The sequence below is a fragment of the Lithobates pipiens genome, unplaced genomic scaffold, assembly GCF_037356315.1.
Source record: "Lithobates pipiens isolate NorthernLeopardFrog02 unplaced genomic scaffold, aLitPip1_a1.2 Scaffold_18, whole genome shotgun sequence".
Taxonomy (NCBI): Eukaryota; Metazoa; Chordata; class Amphibia; order Anura; family Ranidae; genus Lithobates; species Lithobates pipiens.
In genome coordinates, this window is record NW_027507758.1 from 657,291,763 (window position 1) to 657,312,124 (window position 20,362).

At 48.4% G+C, this 20,362-nt stretch overlaps 1 protein-coding gene across 5 annotated transcripts in view; it reads right to left on the reverse strand.

Annotated features, from left to right (window-relative positions):
• LOC143989352 (phosphofurin acidic cluster sorting protein 2-like) overlaps positions 1 to 20,362 on the reverse strand; it is a 134,714-nt gene that overhangs the window by 61,565 nt on the left and 52,787 nt on the right. For all 5 annotated transcript variants that reach the window (XM_077489454.1, XM_077489453.1, XM_077489451.1 and 2 more), the window contains 3 exons: positions 10,299 to 10,450; positions 7,547 to 7,625; positions 1,921 to 1,986 (listed from right to left, as the gene is read on the reverse strand). In XM_077489454.1, the coding sequence (XP_077345580.1) occupies positions 1,921 to 1,986; positions 7,547 to 7,625; positions 10,299 to 10,450 (297 nt within the window). The remainder of the gene's footprint in view (positions 1 to 1,920; positions 1,987 to 7,546; positions 7,626 to 10,298; positions 10,451 to 20,362) is intronic.

The following is a 20,362-nucleotide window of genomic DNA, read 5'->3' on the forward strand; positions in this document are numbered from 1 at the left end:
TGGTCACAGAGGAGCTCTGGGGGGACTAGACTGTGATCTGGCCATAGTGTGGTCACAGAGGAGCTCTGGGGGGACTAGACTGTGATCTGGTCATAGTGTGGTCACAGAGGACCTCTGGGGGACTAGACTGTGATCTGGTCATATTGTGGTCACATGGGACCTCTGGGGGGACTAGACTGTGATCTGGTCATAGTGTGGTCACAGAGGACCTCTGGGGGGACTAGACTGTGATCTGGCCATAGTGTGGTCACAGAGGAGCTCTGGGGGGACTAGACTGTGATCTGGTCATAGTGTGGTCACAGAGGACCTCTGGGGGGACTAGACTGTGATCTGGTCATAGTGTGGTCACAGAGGATCTCTGGGGGGACTAGACTGTGATCTGGTCATAGTGTGGTCACAGAGAACCTCTGGGGGGACTAGACTGTGATCTGGTCATAGTGTGGTCACAGAGGAGCTCTGGGGGACTAGACTGTGATCTGGTCAAAGTGTGGTCACAGAGGACCTCTGGGGGGACTAGACTGTGATCTGGCCATAGTGTGGTCACAGAGGACCTCTGGGGGGACTAGACTGTGATCTAGTCATAGTGTGGTCACAGAGGACCTCTGGGGGGACTAGACTGTGATCTAGTCATAGTGTGGTCACAGAGGACCTCTGGGGGGACTAGACTGTGATCTGGTCATAGTGTGGTCACAGAGGAGCTCTGGGGGGACTAGACTGTGATCTGGTCATAGTGTGGTCACAGAGGAGCTCTGGGGAACTAGACTGTGATCTGGTCATAGTGTGGTCACAGAGGAGCTCTGGGGGGACTAGACTGTGATCTGGTCATAGTGTGGTCACAGAGGAGCTCTGGGGGGACTAGACTGTGATCTGGTCATAGTGTGGTCACAGAGGACCTCTGGGGGACTAGACTGTGATCTGGTCATAGTGTGGTCACAGGGGACTAGACTGTGATCTGGTCATAGTGGGAATTGACTGAGATCTGGTCAGTGTGGTCACAAGGGACCTCTGGGGGGACTAGACTGTGATCTGGTCATAGTGGTCACAGAGGATCTCTGGGGGGACTAGACTGTGATCTGGTCATAGTGTGGTCACAGAGGAGCTCTGGGGGACTAGACTGTGATCTGGTCATAGTGTGGTCACAGAGGACCTCTGGGGGACTAGACTGTGATCTGGTCATAGTGTGGTCACAGGGGACTAGACTGTGATCTGGTCATAGTGGGAATTGACTGAGATCTGGTCAGTGTGGTCACAAGGGACCTCTGGGGGGACTAGACTGTGATCTGGTCATAGTGGTCACAGAGGATCTCTGGGGGGACTAGACTGTGATCTGGTCATAGTGTGGTCACAGAGGAGCTCTGGGGGACTAGACTGTGATCTGGTCATAGTGTGGTCACAGAGGACCTCTGGGGGACTAGACTGTGATCTGGTCATAGTGTGGTCACAGGGGACTAGACTGTGATCTGGTCATAGTGGGAATTGACTGAGATCTGGTCAGTGTGGTCACAAGGGACCTCTGGGGGGACTAGACTGTGATCTGGTCATAGTGGTCACAGAGGATCTCTGGGGGGACTAGACTGTGATCTGGTCATAGTGGTCACAGAGGATCTCTGGGGGGACTAGACTGTGATCTGGTCATAGTGGGACTAGACTGTGATCTGGTCATAGTGGGAATTGACTGAGATCTGGTCACTGTGGTCACAGGGGACAATCTTACTCAGACACAATGTTTACAAAGAATATTGGGTCTGATGGTTACAATTGATCGGTGGAGGGGGGACAAGCAGAGAAGGGGTCGGGGCGATATGTGTATGGAGGAGTTTGGCCGGGTGAATGTTTATTCCTTGTACCCAGTCTGTGGTTTTCTGGCATAAACTGATATCGCTGAACCAGTTCCATCATCATATGGAGGAGGAAACTCACATCAGCCAGTCCCGGGTCGGTGTCCTCGGAGCGTGTGTGGACGAGTTTTTGGTCACCTCTGTCCATCTGGAAGAAAGAAGAAAATCCCATTTATCTCCACAGATTACTGGGTGAACGGCTCATCTCCTGTGGGCCGGTGTTCGTCTGTTTTGGGGCATTTCTGAGTGTGAAGTTACCCGTCACCCCTCACTGGCTGGTGGAGAAGGACAATTAAGGACAGAAGAAGATGGCGCTCTCCATTCAAGTACAAATCATGATCAGTGATGATTCCTTACCAAAAACATTGTCAGCTTTCCATGTACAGACAGGAGGGAGCCAGAAAACCCCAAAATATACCGGATATAGGAGGTGCCAACCGCTCACCCAACTGAAGAACCCTTCACCTCTAACGAGCACTTCACCGAACTGGAGAACGTTGGAGAACCCTTCACCTCTGACAATCACTTCACCCAACTAGAGAATGTTGGAGAACCCTTCACCTCGGACAATCACTTCACCCAACTGAAGAACCCTTCACCTCTGAAGAGCACTTCACCCAACTGGAGAACCCTTCACCTCTGAAGAGCACTTCACCCAACTGGAGAACCCTTCACCTCTGAAGAGCACTTCACCCAACTGGAGAACCCTTCACCTCTAAAGAGCACTTCAGCCAATTGAAGAACCCTTCACCTCTGAAGACCACTTCACCCAACTGGAGAACCCTTTACCTCTGAAGAGCACTTCACCCAACTGGAGAACCCTTCACCTCTGAAGAGCACTTCACCCAACTGGAGAACCCTTCACCTCTGAAGAGCACTTCACCCAACTGGAGAACCCTTCACCTCTGAAGAGCACTTCACCCAACTGGAGAACCCTTCACCTCTAAAGAGCACTTCACCCAACTGAAGAACCCTTCACCTCTGAAGAGCACTTCACCCAACTGGAGAACCCTTCACCTCTGAAGATCACTTCACCCAACTGGAGAACCCTTTACCTCTGAAGAGCACTTCACCCAACTGGAGAACCCTTCACCTCTGAAGAGCACTTCACCCAACTGGAGAACCCTTCACCTCTGAAGAGCACTTCACCCAACTGGAGAACCCTTCCCCTCTAAAGAGCACTTCAGCCAATTGAAGAACCCTTCACCTCTGAAGACCACTTCACCCAACTGGAGAACCCTTCCCCTCTAAAGAGCACTTCAGCCAATTGAAGAACCCTTCACCTCTGAAGACCACTTCACCCAACTGGAGAACCCTTTACCTCTGAAGAGCACTTCACCCAACTGGAGAACCCTTCACCTCTGAAGAGCACTTCACCCAACTGGAGAACCCTTCACCTCTGAAGAGCACTTCACCCAACTGGAGAACCCTTCACCTCTGAAGAGCACTTCACCCAACTGGAGAACCCTTCACCTCTAAAGAGCACTTCACCCAACTGAAGAACCCTTCACCTCTGAAGAGCACTTCACCCAACTGGAGAACCCTTCACCTCTGAAGATCACTTCACCCAACTGGAGAACCCTTTACCTCTGAAGAGCACTTCACCCAACTGGAGAACCCTTCACCTCTGAAGAGCACTTCACCCAACTGGAGAACCCTTCACCTCTGAAGAGCACTTCACCCAACTGGAGAACCCTTCCCCTCTAAAGAGCACTTCAGCCAATTGAAGAACCCTTCACCTCTGAAGACCACTTCACCCAACTGGAGAACCCTTCCCCTCTAAAGAGCACTTCAGCCAATTGAAGAACCCTTCACCTCTGAAGATCACTTCACCCAACTGGAGAACCCTTTACCTCTGAAGAGCACTTCACCCAACTGGAGAACCCTTCACCTCTGAAGAGCACTTCACCCAACTGGAGAACCCTTCACCTCTGAAGAGCACTTCACCCAACTGGAGAACCCTTCCCCTCTAAAGAGCACTTCAGCCAATTGAAGAACCCTTCACCTCTGAAGACCACTTCACCCAACTGGAGAACCCTTTACCTCTGAAGAGCACTTCACCCAACTGGAGAACCCTTCACCTCTGAAGAGCACTTCACCCAACTGGAGAACCCTTCACCTCTGAAGAGCACTTCACCCAACTGGAGAACCCTTCACCTCTGAAGAGCACTTCACCCAACTGGAGAACCCTTCACCTCTAAAGAGCACTTCACCCAACTGAAGAACCCTTCACCTCTGAAGAGCACTTCACCCAACTGGAGAACCCTTCACCTCTGAAGAGAACTTCACCCAACTGAAGAACCCTTCACCTCTGAAGAGCACTTCACCCAACTGGAGAACCCTTCACCTCTGAAGAGCACTTCACCCAATTGGAGAACCCTTCACCTCTGAAGAGCACTTCACCCAACTGGAGAACCCTTCACCTCTGAAGAGCACTTCACCCAACTGGAGAACCCTTCACTACTGAAGAGCACTTCACCCAATTGGAGAACGTTGGAGAACCCTTCACCTCTGAAAATCACTTCACCCAACTGAAGAACCCTTCACCTCTGAAGAACACTTCACCCAACTGGAGAACCCTTCACCTCTGAAGAGCACTTCACCCAACTGGAGAACCCTTCACCTCTGAAGAGCACTTCCCCCAACTGGAGAACCCTTCACCTCTGAAGAGCACTTCACCCAACTGGAGAACCCTTCACCTCTGAAGAGCACTTCACCTCTGAAGAGCACTTCATCCAATTGGAGAACCCTTCACCTCTGAAGAGCACTTCATCCAATTGGAGAACCCTTCACCTCTGAAGAGCACTTCACCCAATTGGAGAACCCTTCACCTCTGAAGAGCACGTCACCCTAGAGAGATGGGACAAAACACAGAAACACTGGTCCTAAATCCTTCTATAACAGAACATGAAATGATTTCAGACTTGTATCTTAAATTGGTTGTAAAGGGAGAAGATTTTTACCTAAATCCATTCTCTTCATTCTGGTAAAGTCTTCTGTGTGTGCCGCTCCCTCCCCCATCTTGTGCCCCATCTCCATCCAGCAGCTATCTCCTCACTGGATATTGAGGTAGCAGTGGCACTCATTGGCTCCTGTTGCTTCAATCACAGCCTGAGGAGGGTAGCCTGGTTCAGGATTGAGCCCAAACAAGTGCCCCCATAGCAAGTAGCTTGGCTATGGGGGCACTCGGCAGAGGGAGGAGCCAGGAGCACTAATGGGGGACCCCAGAAGAGGAGGATCAGGGCCACTGTGTGCAAATCCATCACATGAATATAACATGTTTATTATTTTAAAGAAAAAATAAATTCCCTTAAATAAATTCCCTTTACAAAAACATATTTTATTGTACAGAGCCTTGAAAAAGTATTCATACCCCTTGACATTCCCCACATTTTGTTACAACCAAAAACAAATTTATTTTGTTGGGATTTTATGTGATGGACCAACACAAAGTGTCACATAATTGTGAAGTGGAAGGAAAATGATAAATAATACAAATAAATATGTGAAAAGTGTGGGGGAGGGGCATTTGTATGGCGCCCCCTTTACTCTGATACCCCCTAACAAAAATCTAGAGGAACCAATTGCCTTCAGAAATCACCTAATTAGTAAATAGAGTCCACCTGTGTGTCATTTAATCTCAGTATAAATACAGCTGTTCTGTGAAGCCCTCAGAGGTTTGTTAGAGAATCTTAGTGAACAAACAGCATCATGAAGGCCAAGGAACACACCAGGCAGGTCAGGGATAAAGTTGTGGAGAAGTATAAAGCAGGGTTGGGTTATAATAAAATCTCCCAAGCTTTGACCATCTCACGGAGCTCTGTTCAATCCATCATCGGAAAATGGAAAGAGTATGGCACAACTGCCAACCTACCAAGACACGGCCGTCCACCTAAACTGACCGGGCCGGGCAAGGAGAGCATTCATCAGAGAAGAGCCAAGAGGTCCATGGTAACTCTGGAGGAGCTGCAGAGATCCACAGCTCAGGGGGGAGAATCTGTCCACAGGACAACTATTAGTCGTCTCTCCACAAATCTGCCCTTTATGGAAGAGTGACAAGAAGAAAGACATTGGAGAAAGAAAGTCATAAGAAGTCCTGTTTGTAGTTTGTGAGAAGCCATGTGGGGGAGGGGGCAGCAAACATGTGGAAGAAGGTGATCTGGTCAGAGGAGACCAAAATTCTACTTTATGGCCTAAAAGTAAAACGCTATGTGTGGGGAAAACTAACACTGCCCATCCCCCTGGACACACCATCCCCACCGTGAGACATGGTGGTGGCAGCATCATGTGGTGGGGATGGTTTTCTTCAGCAGGGACAGGGAAGCTGGTCAGAGATGATGGGAAGATGGATGGAGACAAATACAGGACAATCTTAGAAGAAAACCTGTTAGAGTCGGCAGAAGACTTGAGACCGGGGCGGAGGTTCCCCTTCCAGCAGGACAACGACCCGAAACATCCAGCCAGAGCTACAATGGAATGGTTTACATCAAAGCATATTCATGTGTTAGAATGGCCCAGTCACAGTCCAGACCTAAATCCCATTGAGAATCTGTGGCAAGACTTGAAAATTGCTGATCACAGACGCTCTCCATCCAATCTGACAGAGCTTGAGATATTTTACAAAGAAGAAGAATGGGCAGAAATGTCCTCTCTAGATGGGCAAAGCTGGTAGAGACACCCCCAAAAAGACTTGTAGAGAAAGGGGGTTCTACAAAGTATTGACTCCGGGGGGCGCCATACAAATGCCCCTCCCCCACACTTTTCACAGATTTATTTGTATCATTTATCATTTTCCTTCCACTTCACAATTATGTGTCACTTTGTGTTGGTCCATCACATAAAATCCCAATAAAATACATTTATGGTTCTGGGTGTAACAAAATGTGGGGGATGTCAGGGGGTATGAATACTTTTCAAAGCACTGTATATATACTGTATACGTGATAGGACTTGGGACTGACTGAGATCTGCTCATAGTGTGGTCTCAGGAGGGACCTTGTTGAGGTCTGATCAGTGTGGTCACATGGAACATTGGTGGGGACATGGCTGAGATCTGGTTGGATGTTAGCATCGGAGGGGGTGGAGCTGTATTCTGGAGGGGGGGTGGAGCTGTATTCTGGAGGGGGGGAGGGGGGGCTGTATTCTGGAGGGGGGAGGGGTTGGAGCTGTATTCTGGGGGGGGAGGGGGTGGAGCTGTATTCTGGGGGGGAGGGGGTGGAGCTGTATTCTGGGGGGGGGTGGAGCTGTATTCTGGGGAGGGGGTGGAGCTGTATTCTGGAGGGGGGAGGGGTTGGAGCTGTATTCTGGGGGGGAGGGGGTGGAGCTGTATTCTGGGGGGGAGGGGTGGAGCTGTATTCTGGGGGGGGGGGTGGAGCTGTATTCTGGGGAGGGGGGGGGTGGAGCTGTATTCTGGGGAGGGGGTGGAGCTGTATTCTGGGGAGGGGGTGGAGCTGTATTCTGGAGGGGGGAGGGGTTGGAGCTGTATTCTGGGGGGGAGGGGGTGGAGCTGTATTCTGGGGGGGAGGGGTGGAGCTGTATTCTGGGGGGGGGGTGGAGCTGTATTCTGGGGGGGAGGGGGTGGAGCTGTATTCTGGGAGGGAGGGGTGGAGCTGTATTCTGGGGGGGGGGTGGAGCTGTATTCTGGGGAGGGGGGTGGAGCTGTATTCTGGAGGGGGGGGGCTGATATTCCTTGATTGCTCTGTACTCACCGCACTGAAGACCTTGTCTGTTCCCTTCTGACTAATTTCGGTCTGAGAGCCGGAATTGGAGACGCCTTCAAAATATCTCCTGAAAGATGAGAGGATTGTGGGAGGTAAGTACACAGACAGGGGACACCGCACAACCATTGCAGATGTGGAATAACAGAGTCTATAGAGAGATTGATGGGCTGCATTGCCCCCCCCCCAGCACAAAGTGATTAGACTGATGTCACTTCCTGTATGTGAGGCTCCGGGGGTTCCCCTTCATCCTCTGCTGGGAACTGGTCATGGTGCACTATAGAGGGTTCACTATGGAGGGATGCTCACTATGGAGGGATGCTCACTATGGAGGGATGCTCACTATGGAGGGATGCTCACTATAGAGGGATGCTCACTATGGAGGGATGCTCACTATAGAGGGATGCTCACTATAGAGGGATGCTCACTATGGAGGGATGCTCACTATGGAGGGATGCTCACTATGGAGGGATGCTCACTATGGAGGGATGCTCACTATAGAGGGATGCTCACTATAGAGGGATGCTCACTATAGAGGGATGCTCACTATAGAGGGATGCTCACTATGGAGGGATGCTCACTATGGAGGGATGCTCACTATGGAGGGATGCTCACTATGGAGGGATGCTCACTATCAAGGGATGCTCACTATCAAGGGATGCTCACTATAGAGGGATGCTCACTATAGAGGGTTCACCATGGAGGGATGCTCACTATAGAGGGATGCTCACTATCGGGGTTCCTACACTTCTTTAGTTCAGAATTGGGGGTTCTGTGTCTGTGGGGATCAGGACTGATGGGGTTTGATGTCAGGCATTTCACTACTTCTGAAATTCTGGGGTGCTCACCTTAGTGTTGGTTTTGGGGCCCTCACCTTAGTGTTGGTTTTGGGGCGCTCACCTTAGTGTTGGTTTTGGGGCGCTCACCTTAGTGTTGGTTTTAGGGCGCTCACCTTAGTGTTGGTTTTGGGGAGCTCACCTTAGTGTTGGTTTTGGGGCGCTCACCTTAGTGTTGGTTTTGGGGCCCTCACCTTAGTGTTGGTTTTGGGGCCCTCACCTTAGTGTTGGTTTTGGGGCCCTCACCTTAGTGTTGGTTTTGGGGCCCTCACCTTAGTGTTGGTTTTGGGGCGCTCACCTTAGTGTTGGTTTTGGGGAGCTCACCTTAGTGTTGGTTTTGGGGCCCTCACCTTGGTGTTGGTTTTGGGGCGCTCACCTTAGTGTTGGTTTTGGGGCGCTCACCTTAGTGTTGGTTTTGGGGCGCTCACCTTGGTGTTGGTTTTGGGGCCCTCACCTTGGTGTTGGTTTTGGGGCGCTCACCTTAGTGTTGGTTTTGGGGAGCTCACCTTAGTGTTGGTTTTGGGGCCCTCACCTTAGTGTTGGTTTTGGGGAGCTCACCTTAGTGTTGGTTTTGGGGCGCTCACCTTAGTGTTGGTTTTGGGGCGCTCACCTTAGTGTTGGTTTTGGGGCCCTCACCTTAGTGTTGGTTTTGGGGCCCTCACCTTAGTGTTGGTTTTGGGGAGCTCACCTTAGTGTTGGTTTTGGGGAGCTCACCTTAGTGTTGGTTTTGGGGCCCTCACCTTGGTGTTGGTTTTGGGGCGCTCACCTTAGTGTTGGTTTTGGGGCGCTCACCTTAGTGTTGGTTTTGGGGCGCTCACCTTGGTGTTGGTTTTGGGGCCCTCACCTTGGTGTTGGTTTTGGGGCGCTCACCTTAGTGTTGGTTTTGGGGAGCTCACCTTAGTGTTGGTTTTGGGGCCCTCACCTTAGTGTTGGTTTTGGGGAGCTCACCTTAGTGTTGGTTTTGGGGCGCTCACCTTAGTGTTGGTTTTGGGGCGCTCACCTTAGTGTTGGTTTTGGGGCCCTCACCTTAGTGTTGGTTTTGGGGCCCTCACCTTAGTGTTGGTTTTGGGGAGCTCACCTTAGTGTTGGTTTTGGGGCGCTCACCTTAGTGTTGGTTTTGAGGAGCTCACCTTAGTGTTGGTTTTGGGGAGCTCACCTTAGTGTTGGTTTTGGGGCGCTCACCTTAGTGTTGGTTTTGGGGCCCTCACCTTAGTGTTGGTTTTGGGGCCCTCACCTTAGTGTTGGTTTTGGGGCGCTCACCTTAGTGTTGGTTTTGGGGCGCTCACCTTAGTGTTGGATTTGGGGAGCTCACCTTAGTGTTGGTTTTGGGGCGCTCACCTTAGTGTTGGTTTTGGGGCGCTCACCTTAGTGTTGGTTTTGGGGAGCTCACCTTAGTGTTGGTTTTGGGGCGCTCACCTTAGTGTTGGTTTTGGGGCGCTCACCTTAGTGTTGGTTTTGAGGCGCTCACCTTAGTGTTGGTTTTGGGACCCTCACCTTAGTGTTGGTTTTGGGGAGCTCACCTTAGTGTTGGTTTTGGGCGCTCACCTTAGTGTTGGTTTTGGGGCCCTCACCTTAGTGTTGGTTTTGGGGCCCTCACCTTAGTGTTGGTTTTGGGACCCTCACCTTAGTGTTGGTTTTGGGGAGCTCACCTTAGTGTTGGTTTTGGGCGCTCACCTTAGTGTTGGTTTTGGGGCCCTCACCTTAGTGTTGGTTTTGGGACCCTCACCTTAGTGTTGGTTTTGGGACCCTCACCTTAGTGTTGGTTTTGGGGCGCTCACCTTAGTGTTGGTTTTGGGGAGCTCACCTTAGTGTTGGTTTTGGGGCCCTCACCTTAGTGTTGGTTTTGGGACCCTCACCTTAGTGTTGGTTTTGGGGCCCTCACCTTAGTGTTGGTTTTGGGCGCTCACCTTAGTGTTGGTTTTGGGGTGCTCATGACGCTGTCATTGTCCTCGATGTCGAAGCCGCTCTCACTGTTATTACACTCATCCAGACTATCGTAGAGAAGTCCCAGCTCCTCATCCTCCTCCTGTTCCCGACTCGTCCGTTCCGCGTCCATCGGCTGCAGGACAGAAAGACGACACATAAAGCCCGGGGGAGGCTCCGCCCCTAATCATCGCATGAGGGACGCACACAACGCAACACCCCAAATCTTACATGAATATAGATCCCTGTCTGGACAGCCAATGAGCAGGAGAGCTCGTCACTCAATGATATGTCCAATCAGAGATACACAGGATGGAATGCGGGGTGCGAGATGGTATATGGGGGCGATATGAGATGAGAAGGGATATCAGCATTGTACTGCACAGAGAAAGACATTATATACTGTGTGTGTATATATATATATATATATATGTGATATAAGGGGTGATGTATTATATACTGTGTATATATATATATATATATATATATGTGATATAAGGGGTGATGTATTATATACTGTGTATATGTCTATAGGTATTATCTAGAGCAAGAGTTCTATAGTATATACAGTGAGGGGAAAAGTATTCGATCGGCTGCTGATTTTGGTCGGTTTGCCCCACTGACACAGAAACGATCGTCTAGAATTTTATTGGTCGGTTTATTATAACAGTGAGAGAATAACAACAAAAATATCCAGAAAAACGAATTTCATAAAAGTAAAAAATTGATTTGCATTTTAATGAGTGAAATAAGTATGTGAACCCTTCACAGAACATGACTTAGTAGTTGTTGGAGAATCCCTTGTTGGTGATCACAGAGGTCAGACGTTTCTTGGAGTTGGCCTCCAGGTTCGCACATCTCAGGAGGGATTTTGTTCTCTCTGCAGATCAGTCATGAAGGTTTCCAGGCTGATCCTTCAGCTCCCTCCATATATTTTCTATGGGATTAAGGTCTGGAGACTGGCTAGGCCACTCTATGGCCTTAATGTGATTCATATTAAGCCACTCAATCCTTTGTTGCCTTGGCCGTGTGTTTTAGGTCATTGTCACGCTAAAATACCCATCCATGACCCATCTTCAATGCCCTGGCTGAGGGAAGGAGCTTCTCACCCAAGATTTGATGGGCCCGTCCATCGTCCCTTTGATGAGGTGAAATTGTCCTGTCCCCTTACCAGAAAAACACCCCCAAAGCATAATGTTTACACCTCCATGTATGACAGTGGGGGATGGTGTGTTCTTGGGGTCATAGGTCCTCCATGTATGACGGTGGGGGATGGTGTTCTTGGGGTCATAGGTCCTCCATGTATGATGGTGGGGGATGGTGTTCTTGGGGTCATAGGTCCTCCATGTATGATGGTGGGGGATGGTGTTCTTGGGGTCATAGGTCCTCCATGTATGATGGTGGGGGATGGTGTTCTTGGGGTCATAGGTCCTCCATGTATGACGGTGGGGGATGGTGTTCTTGGGGTCATAGGTCCTCCATGTATGATGGTGGGGGATGGTGTTCTTGGGGTCATAGGTCCTCCATGTATGATGGTGGGGGATGGTGTTCTTGGGGTCATAGGTCCTCCATGTATGATGGTGGGGGATGGTGTTCTTGGGGTCATAGGTCCTCCATGTATGATGGTGGGGGATGGTGTTCTTGGGGTCATAGGCAGCATTCCTCCTCCTCCTCCAAGCACGGTGAGTTGAATTGATGCCAAAGATCTGGATTTTGGTCTCCTCTGACCACAACCCTTCCCCCGGTTCTCCTTGGAATCATTCGATGTTCATTAGTGATCTTCAGACGTTCCTGTACATGTGATTTCCTGAGAGGGAGGACCTGTACATGTGATTTCCTGGGCGGCGGGACCTGTACATGTGATTTCCTGAGCGGGGGGACCTGTACATGTGATTTCCTGGGCGGGGGGGACCTGTACATGTGATTTCCTGAGCGGGGGGACCTGTACATGTGATTTCCTGAGCAGGGGGGACCTGTACATGTGATTTCCTGAGCGGGGGGGACCTGTAAATGTGATTTCCTGAGAGGGGGGACCTGTACATGTGATTTCCTGAGCGGGGGGACCTGTACATGTGATTTCCTGAGCGGGGGGACCTGTACATGTGATTTCCTGAGCGGGGGGACCTGTACATGCGATTTCCTGAGCGGGGGGGACCTGTACATGTGATTTCCTGAGCGGGGGGACCTTGCGGGGGCTGCAGGATTTCAGTCCCTCACGGTGTAGTGTGTTACCGATTGTTCTCTTGGTGACTATGGTCCCAGCTGAGATCATGGAGAAGATTCTCCGGTGTAGTTCTGGGCGGATTCCTCACCGTTCTCCTGATCATTGATCCTCCACGAGGTGAGATCTTCCATGGAGCCCCAGACCGAGGAGATCCATCGTTATTTTGTGAATAATAATCCCACCAACTGTTGTCACCTCTCACCAAGCTGCTTGGCGATGGTCTTGTAGCCCATTCCAGCCTTGTGTAGCTCTACAATCTTCTCCCCGACATCCTTGGGCAGATCTTTGGTCTCCATGGTGGAGAGATTGGAATCTGATTGATTACTTCTGTGGACAGGTGTCTTTTATACAGGAAACAAGCTGAGATTAGAAGCACTGCCTTTAAGAGAGAAGAGTGCTCCTAATCTCAGCTTGTTCCCTGTATAGAAAACACCCGGGAGCCAGAAATCTTGCTGATTGATCGGGGATCAAATACTTATTTCACTCAATAAAATGCAAATAAATGTATAAAACTTTGTTGGAATGTGTTTTTCTGGATATTTTTGTTATTCTGTCTCTCTATGTTATAATAAACCGACCAATAAAATTATAGAAGGATTGTTTCTTTGTCAGTGAGCAAACGTACAAAATCAGCAGGGGATCAAATACCTTTTTCCCTCACTGTATATAGATAGGCATTATATGGTGTGAGGAGGTGTATTCATGGTAAAGTCTTTATCTTGGAGTCCACTGAGGGACATAATGAGTCATAGTACTTTGGGTTATACTACCACTTGCAGGAGGATTGGACACTGGCAAACAGAAAATCTGTAGGGACCGGTGTCTCTCAATGGACTCCAAGAATGGAATTTTACCCCATTCTTGGAACCCCATTTCCTTTTTCATTCATCGAGGGACACAGGAAGTCATACAATTTCAAGACTTCCGAAATCAGCCCAATAGAGGGGTGGCCAACAGCAAATAAACACAAAAAGCCCAACATGATAAAAATCTAAGGATGGCTTGTGGCTCCTGAGCCGCATGGTGACCAGTAGGGCCAAGTACATGGGAACTTCCTCTACAGGCAGGGGATAGCAGGCAAATCTCACCAAAATATACAGAGGAGGAATATAGATCTGATAGAGTTGGGGACCAAGACTCAACTCTAACCTACCTGTAGAAGAGAAGGTAAGTGGAGCAAGCCCTAAGGGAAAACCTACCTGCCTCATGGAGCCTCATGGAATCACAGGACTAGAGATGCTTATGACTCCCCAGATCCAACAAAGCATCAGAATCTATGAAGGAACATATGCAGCGATAAACTCAAAACCAGGATGATCACCAAAAGGACCTTCTTACCGAGTCTGCTAAAGAGCCAAGGAAGACGAGGGCAATAAACCCAGATAAAGGCACCCCATGGAATCGCTAAGCCCTTCCCTGTCCGAGCATACCTGCATCAAGAATCTAGCCTGTTCTGTATGCAGACAGTCCAGGGCACTATGGGGCCATCTTCCACCTCCAGCACAGGATCTGGAAAGTAGCTCTGTACGTGTATTGTTCTTCCATGTCCAAAAGTAACCAGCGGGGAAGAAGTGGCCTCCAGAAGATTGCACTTGATGGGGGTGGTGTGAAAGAGCCTAGAAAACAGCATTTCCTCCAAATCAGGATCCAAACCACCTCTCTTATCTCAGTAACAACCTCCTGTTCCTACAGAGTAAAAGCATGCCGGCACCTTGATGTTGTCCAGTGGTGTCAGTCTCAGGAGACCTGACCTGGAAATGATCCCATGATGTAATAGGGATCAGCTCTGGAACTCCACAATGAAGCTCAGAAGAAGAGTTTTCCCCAATGACAGATTCTCCAGGCCGGGGATACCGGATCCTCAGACAAGTTAACCTTCTCAGGATCTAGAAAGAATTGGTGAGGAAGTGTGACAGAGTATACCGGAGAAACGAGGTGGCCCCTCAACACCGGACTCTCCCGCAACAGCCGAGAGGAAGGTAATTCCCCAACCACAGGAGACTGAAATGAGGGCAAATAATTTGTAGACCTTTCTACTGAAGAACCATACTGGATAAATCAATGGGCAGATGTAAACTTTCCAATGCTGATTCCTGACAAAGTCATCAAGCTGAATCTTGGAGACACTCAACCCACCGGGAAGGTATTGTTCACTATGGCCCTCAGTGAATGTTTTCTCCACAGGTGGTTGTCCGAGTGTCCCACATTGGGGATGCCATGAGAAGGGCACTAGGGCAAAGAGCCATCATCAACACCCTGGAGAACACTAGGGGTACAGTGGCGAGACCGAGGAGCCAGAGCACTGGTAGCATAACGATCGAAAGCACTGATCCCAACTGACTGCTCAGGCTAGAAGATCCCTCTAGGGAGGGATTGGGGTGGAGGAACAGAAGAATTCCAAGCATAATTCATGGCCTTACATATCTCAAAAGGAGACAATTGTTTGGCGTGGGGCAGAGAACAGCGTCTAGAATGGGGGCAGCGCCCGAGACTAAACAGGCACAGGAGATAGAACTAAAATCTGGAAAGGAGGAGGGGCAGCAGAGCAATGCTTCCATAACACCGAATAATGGGAAAAATAAGACCGAGCATGAACATGTGACACTCCACCCAGCCAATGACAAGGCACTTAGTGTCTCAGAGTTAACCCCTTCTGTGGTAAAGCTAGTGGACATTTGGGCACTCAGCATCCAAAAAATGAGGTACCTCCCACCAGGACTGAGCCAATGCAACAGCTCTGGACCCGAAAATTGCAGGAAAAGTTTTACCAGAATGGGGTCTGGAGAGCACTGAACATGGAACCCGATGACTGAATCCGAGGTCATCTCCAGCGGGGTCCAGATACGCCACTGACCGGCTAGACTAGGAAAGGCTGTGACTGTACAGACCAGCTCCAGAAAAGGGGAAGCAGAAGAAAAATCTGGTAAAATATCAGGTTAGACTTTTCCTGCAGAGCTGAAGAGATGACATCCATTCTCCGAGGACACAGGCGAAAAACTGGGCAAGATGGTGGAGGGAGGGGTCATCATGGGCTGGCCCACCGATTGGTTGTTTGACAGTGTCCAATCCTCCTCCATGTGGCAGTATAACCTAAAAGTATATGATTTCCTGTGTGCTCAATACACAAGAAAGACATTGATATTATACAGGGGGAGGCGTTATATACTGTATATAGGTATTATACAGGGGAGATGGTATATACTGTATGTAGGTATTATATGGGGGAGGGGGTGTGTTATATACTGTATATAGGTATTATATGGGGGGAGAAGGTGTTATATACTGTATATAGGTATTATACGTGGGGGGGTGTTATATACAGTATATAGGTATTATACGGGGGGGGTGTGTTACATTATCTGACAAAAGTGAGTAGACTCCAACATAAAGACTTTACCATGAATACACCTCACACCATATAATGTTTCTTCTCTCTTTTCATGTGACAACACTGAAGAAATGACACTTGTCTACAATGTAAAGTAGTGAGTGTACAGCTTGTATAACAGTGTAAATTTCCTGTCCCCTCAAAATAACTCAACACACAGCCATTAATGTCTAAACCGCTGGCAACAAAAGTCAGTACACCCCCTAAGTGAAAATCTCCAGATTGGGCCCCAATTGGCCATTTTCCCTCCCCGGTGTCATGTGACTTTTTAGTGTTACAAGGTCTCAGGTGTGAATAGGGAGCAGATGTGTTATCGCTCTCACTCTCTCATACTGGTCACTGGAAGTACAACATGGCACCTCATGGCAAAGAACTCTCTGAGGATCCGAAGATATGAATTGTTGCTCTACATAAAGATGGCCTAGGCTATAAGAAGATTGCCAGGACCCTGAAACTGATCTGCAGCACGGTGGCCAAGACCATACAGCGGTATAACAGGACAGGTTCCCCTCAGAACAGACCTCGCCATGGTCCACCAAAGAAGTTGAGGTCACGTGATCAGCGTCATATCCAGAGGTTGTCTTTGGGAAATAGACGTATGAGTGCTGCCAGCATTGCTGCAGAGGTTGTAGGGGTGGGGGGGGTCAGCCTGTCAGTGCTCAGACCATACGCCGCACACTGCATCAAATTGGTCTGTATGGCTGTCATCCCAGAAGGAAGCCTCTTCTAAAGATGATGGACAAGAAAGACCACAGTTTGCTGAAGACAAGCAGACTAAGGAGATGGATTACTGGAACCATGTCCTGTGGTCTGATGAGACCAAGATAAAGGTATTTGGTGTCAGATGGTGTCAGGCGTGTGTGGGGGCAACCGGGTGAGGAGGACAAAGACAAGTGTGTCTTGTCTACAGTCAGGCATGGTGGGGGGGGTGTCATGGTCTGGGGCTGCATGAGTGCTGCCGGCACTGGGGGGCTACAGATCATTGAGGGAACCATGAATGCCAACATGTACTGTGACATACTGAAGCAGAGCATGATCCCCTCCCTTCAGAGACTGGACCGCAGGGCAGTATTCCAACATGATAACCACTCCAAACACACCTCCAACACCACCACTGCCTTGCTAAAGAAGCTGAGGGTAAAGGTGATGGACTGGCCAAGCATGTCTCCAGACCTAAACCCTATTGATCATCTGTGGGGGATCCTCAAACGGAAGGTGGAGGAGGGGAAAGGTCTCTAACATCCACCAGCTCCGTGATGTCATCATGGGGGAGGGGAAGAGGACTCCAGTGGTGACCTGTGAAGCTCTGGTGACCTCCATGCCCAAGAGGGTGAAGGCAGTGCTGGAAAATAATGGCGGCCACACAAAATATTGACACTTTGGGCCCAATTTTGACATTTTCACTTAGGGGTGTAATGATTTGGGGGTGTTATATGCTGTATATAGGTATGATATGGGGGAGGGGTGTTATATGCTGTATATAGGTATGATATGGGGGAGGGGTGTTATATGCTGTATATAGGTATGATATGGGGGAGGGGTGTTATATGCTGTATATAGGTATGATATGGGGGAGGGGTGTTATATGCTGTATATAGGTATGATATGGGGGAGGGATGTTATATGCTGTATATAGGTATGATATGGGGGAGGGGTGTTACATGCTGTATATAGGTATGATATGGGGAGGGGTGTTACATGCTGTATATAGGTATGATATGGGGGAGGGGTGTTATATGCTGTATATAGGTATGATATGGGGAGGGGTGTTATATGCTGTATATAGGTATGATATGGGGGAGGGGTGTTATATGCTGTATATAGGTATGATATGGGGGAGGGGTGTTATATGCTGTATATAGGTATGATATGGGGGAGGGGTGTTATATGCTGTATATAGGTATGATATGGGGGAGGGGTGTTATATGCTGTATATAGGTATGATATGGGGGAGGGGTGTTATATGCTGTATATAGGTATGATATGGGGGAGGGGTGTTATATGCTGTATATAAGTATGATATGGGGGAGGGGTGTTATATGCTGTATATAGGTATGATATGGGGGAGGGGTGTTATATGCTGTATATAGGTATGATATGGGGGAGGGGTGTTATATGCTGTATATAGGTATGATATGGGGGAGGGATGTTATATGCTGTATATAGGTATGATATGGGGGAGGGGTGTTACATGCTGTATATAGGTATGATATGGGGAGGGGTGTTACATGCTGTATATAGGTATGATATGGGGGAGGGGTGTTATATGCTGTATATAGGTATGATATGGGGAGGGGTGTTATATGCTGTATATAGGTATGATATGGGGGAGGGGTGTTATATGCTGTATATAGGTATGATATGGGGGAGGGGTGTTATATGCTGTATATAGGTATGATATGGGGGAGGGGTGTTATATGCTGTATATAGGTATGATATGGGGAGGGGTGTTATATGCTGTATATAGGTATGATATGGGGGAGGGGTGTTATATGCTGTATATAGGTATGATATGGGGAGGGGTGTTACATGCTGTATATAGGTATGATATGGGGGAGGGGTGTTATATGCTGTATATAGGTATGATATGGGGGAGGGGTGTTATATGCTGTATATAGGTATGATATGGGGGAGGGGTGTTATATGCTGTATATAGGTATGATATGGGGAGGGGTGTTATATGCTGTATATAGGTATGATATGGGGAGGGGTGTTATATGCTGTATATAAGTATGATATGGGGGAGGGGTGTTATATGCTGTATATAGGTATGATATGGGGGAGGGGTGTTATATGCTGTATATAGGTATGATATGGGGGAGGGGTGTTATATGCTGTATATAGGTATGATATGGGGGAGGGATGTTATATGCTGTATATAGGTATGATATGGGGGAGGGGTGTTACATGCTGTATATAGGTATGATATGGGGAGGGGTGTTACATGCTGTATATAGGTATGATATGGGGGAGGGGTGTTATATGCTGTATATAGGTATGATATGGGGAGGGGTGTTATATGCTGTATATAGGTATGATATGGGGGAGGGGTGTTATATGCTGTATATAGGTATGATATGGGGGAGGGGTGTTATATGCTGTATATAGGTATGATATGGGGGAGGGGTGTTATATGCTGTATATAGGTATGATATGGGGAGGGGTGTTATATGCTGTATATAGGTATGATATGGGGGAGGGGTGTTATATGCTGTATATAGGTATGATATGGGGAGGGGTGTTATATGCTGTATATAGGTATGATATGGGGAGGGGTGTTATATGCTGTATATAAGTATGATATGGGGGAGGGGTGTTATATGCTGTATATAGGTATGATATGGGGGAGGGGTGTTATATGCTGTATATAGGTATGATATGGGGGAGGGGTGTTATATGCTGTATATAGGTATGATATGGGGGAGGGATGTTATATGCTGTATATAGGTATGATATGGGGGAGGGGTGTTACATGCTGTATATAGGTATGATATGGGGAGGGGTGTTACATGCTGTATATAGGTATGATATGGGGGAGGGGTGTTATATGCTGTATATAGGTATGATATGGGGAGGGGTGTTATATGCTGTATATAGGTATGATATGGGGGAGGGGTGTTATATGCTGTATATAGGTATGATATGGGGGAGGGGTGTTATATGCTGTATATAGGTATGATATGGGGGAGGGGTGTTATATGCTGTATATAGGTATGATATGGGGAGGGGTGTTATATGCTGTATATAGGTATGATATGGGGGAGGGGTGTTATATGCTGTATATAGGTATGATATGGGGAGGGGTGTTATATGCTGTATATAGGTATGATATGGGGAGGGGTATTATATGCTGTATATAGGTATGATATGGGGGAGGGGTATTATATGCTGTATATAGGTATGATATGGGGAGGGGTGTTACATGCTGTATATAGGTATGATATGGGGAGGGGTGTTACATGCTGTATATAGGTATGATATGGGGAGGGGTGTTACATGCTGTATATAGGTATGATATGGGGAGGGGTATTATATGCTGTATATAGGTATGATATGGGGAGGGGTGTTATATGCTGTATATAGGTATGATATGGGGAGGGGTGTTATATGCTGTATATAGGTATGATATGGGGAGGGGTGTTATATGCTGTATATAGGTATGATATGGGGGAGGGGTGTTATATGCTGTATATAGGTATGATATGGGGGAGGGGTGTTATATGCTGTATATAGGTATGATATGGGGGAGGGGTGTTATATGCTGTATATAGGTATGATATGGGGAGGGGTGTTATATGCTGTATATAGGTATGATATGGGGGAGGGGTGTTATATGCTGTATATAGGTATGATATGGGGAGGGGTGTTATATGCTGTATATAGGTATGATATGGGGAGGGGTATTATATGCTGTATATAGGTATGATATGGGGGAG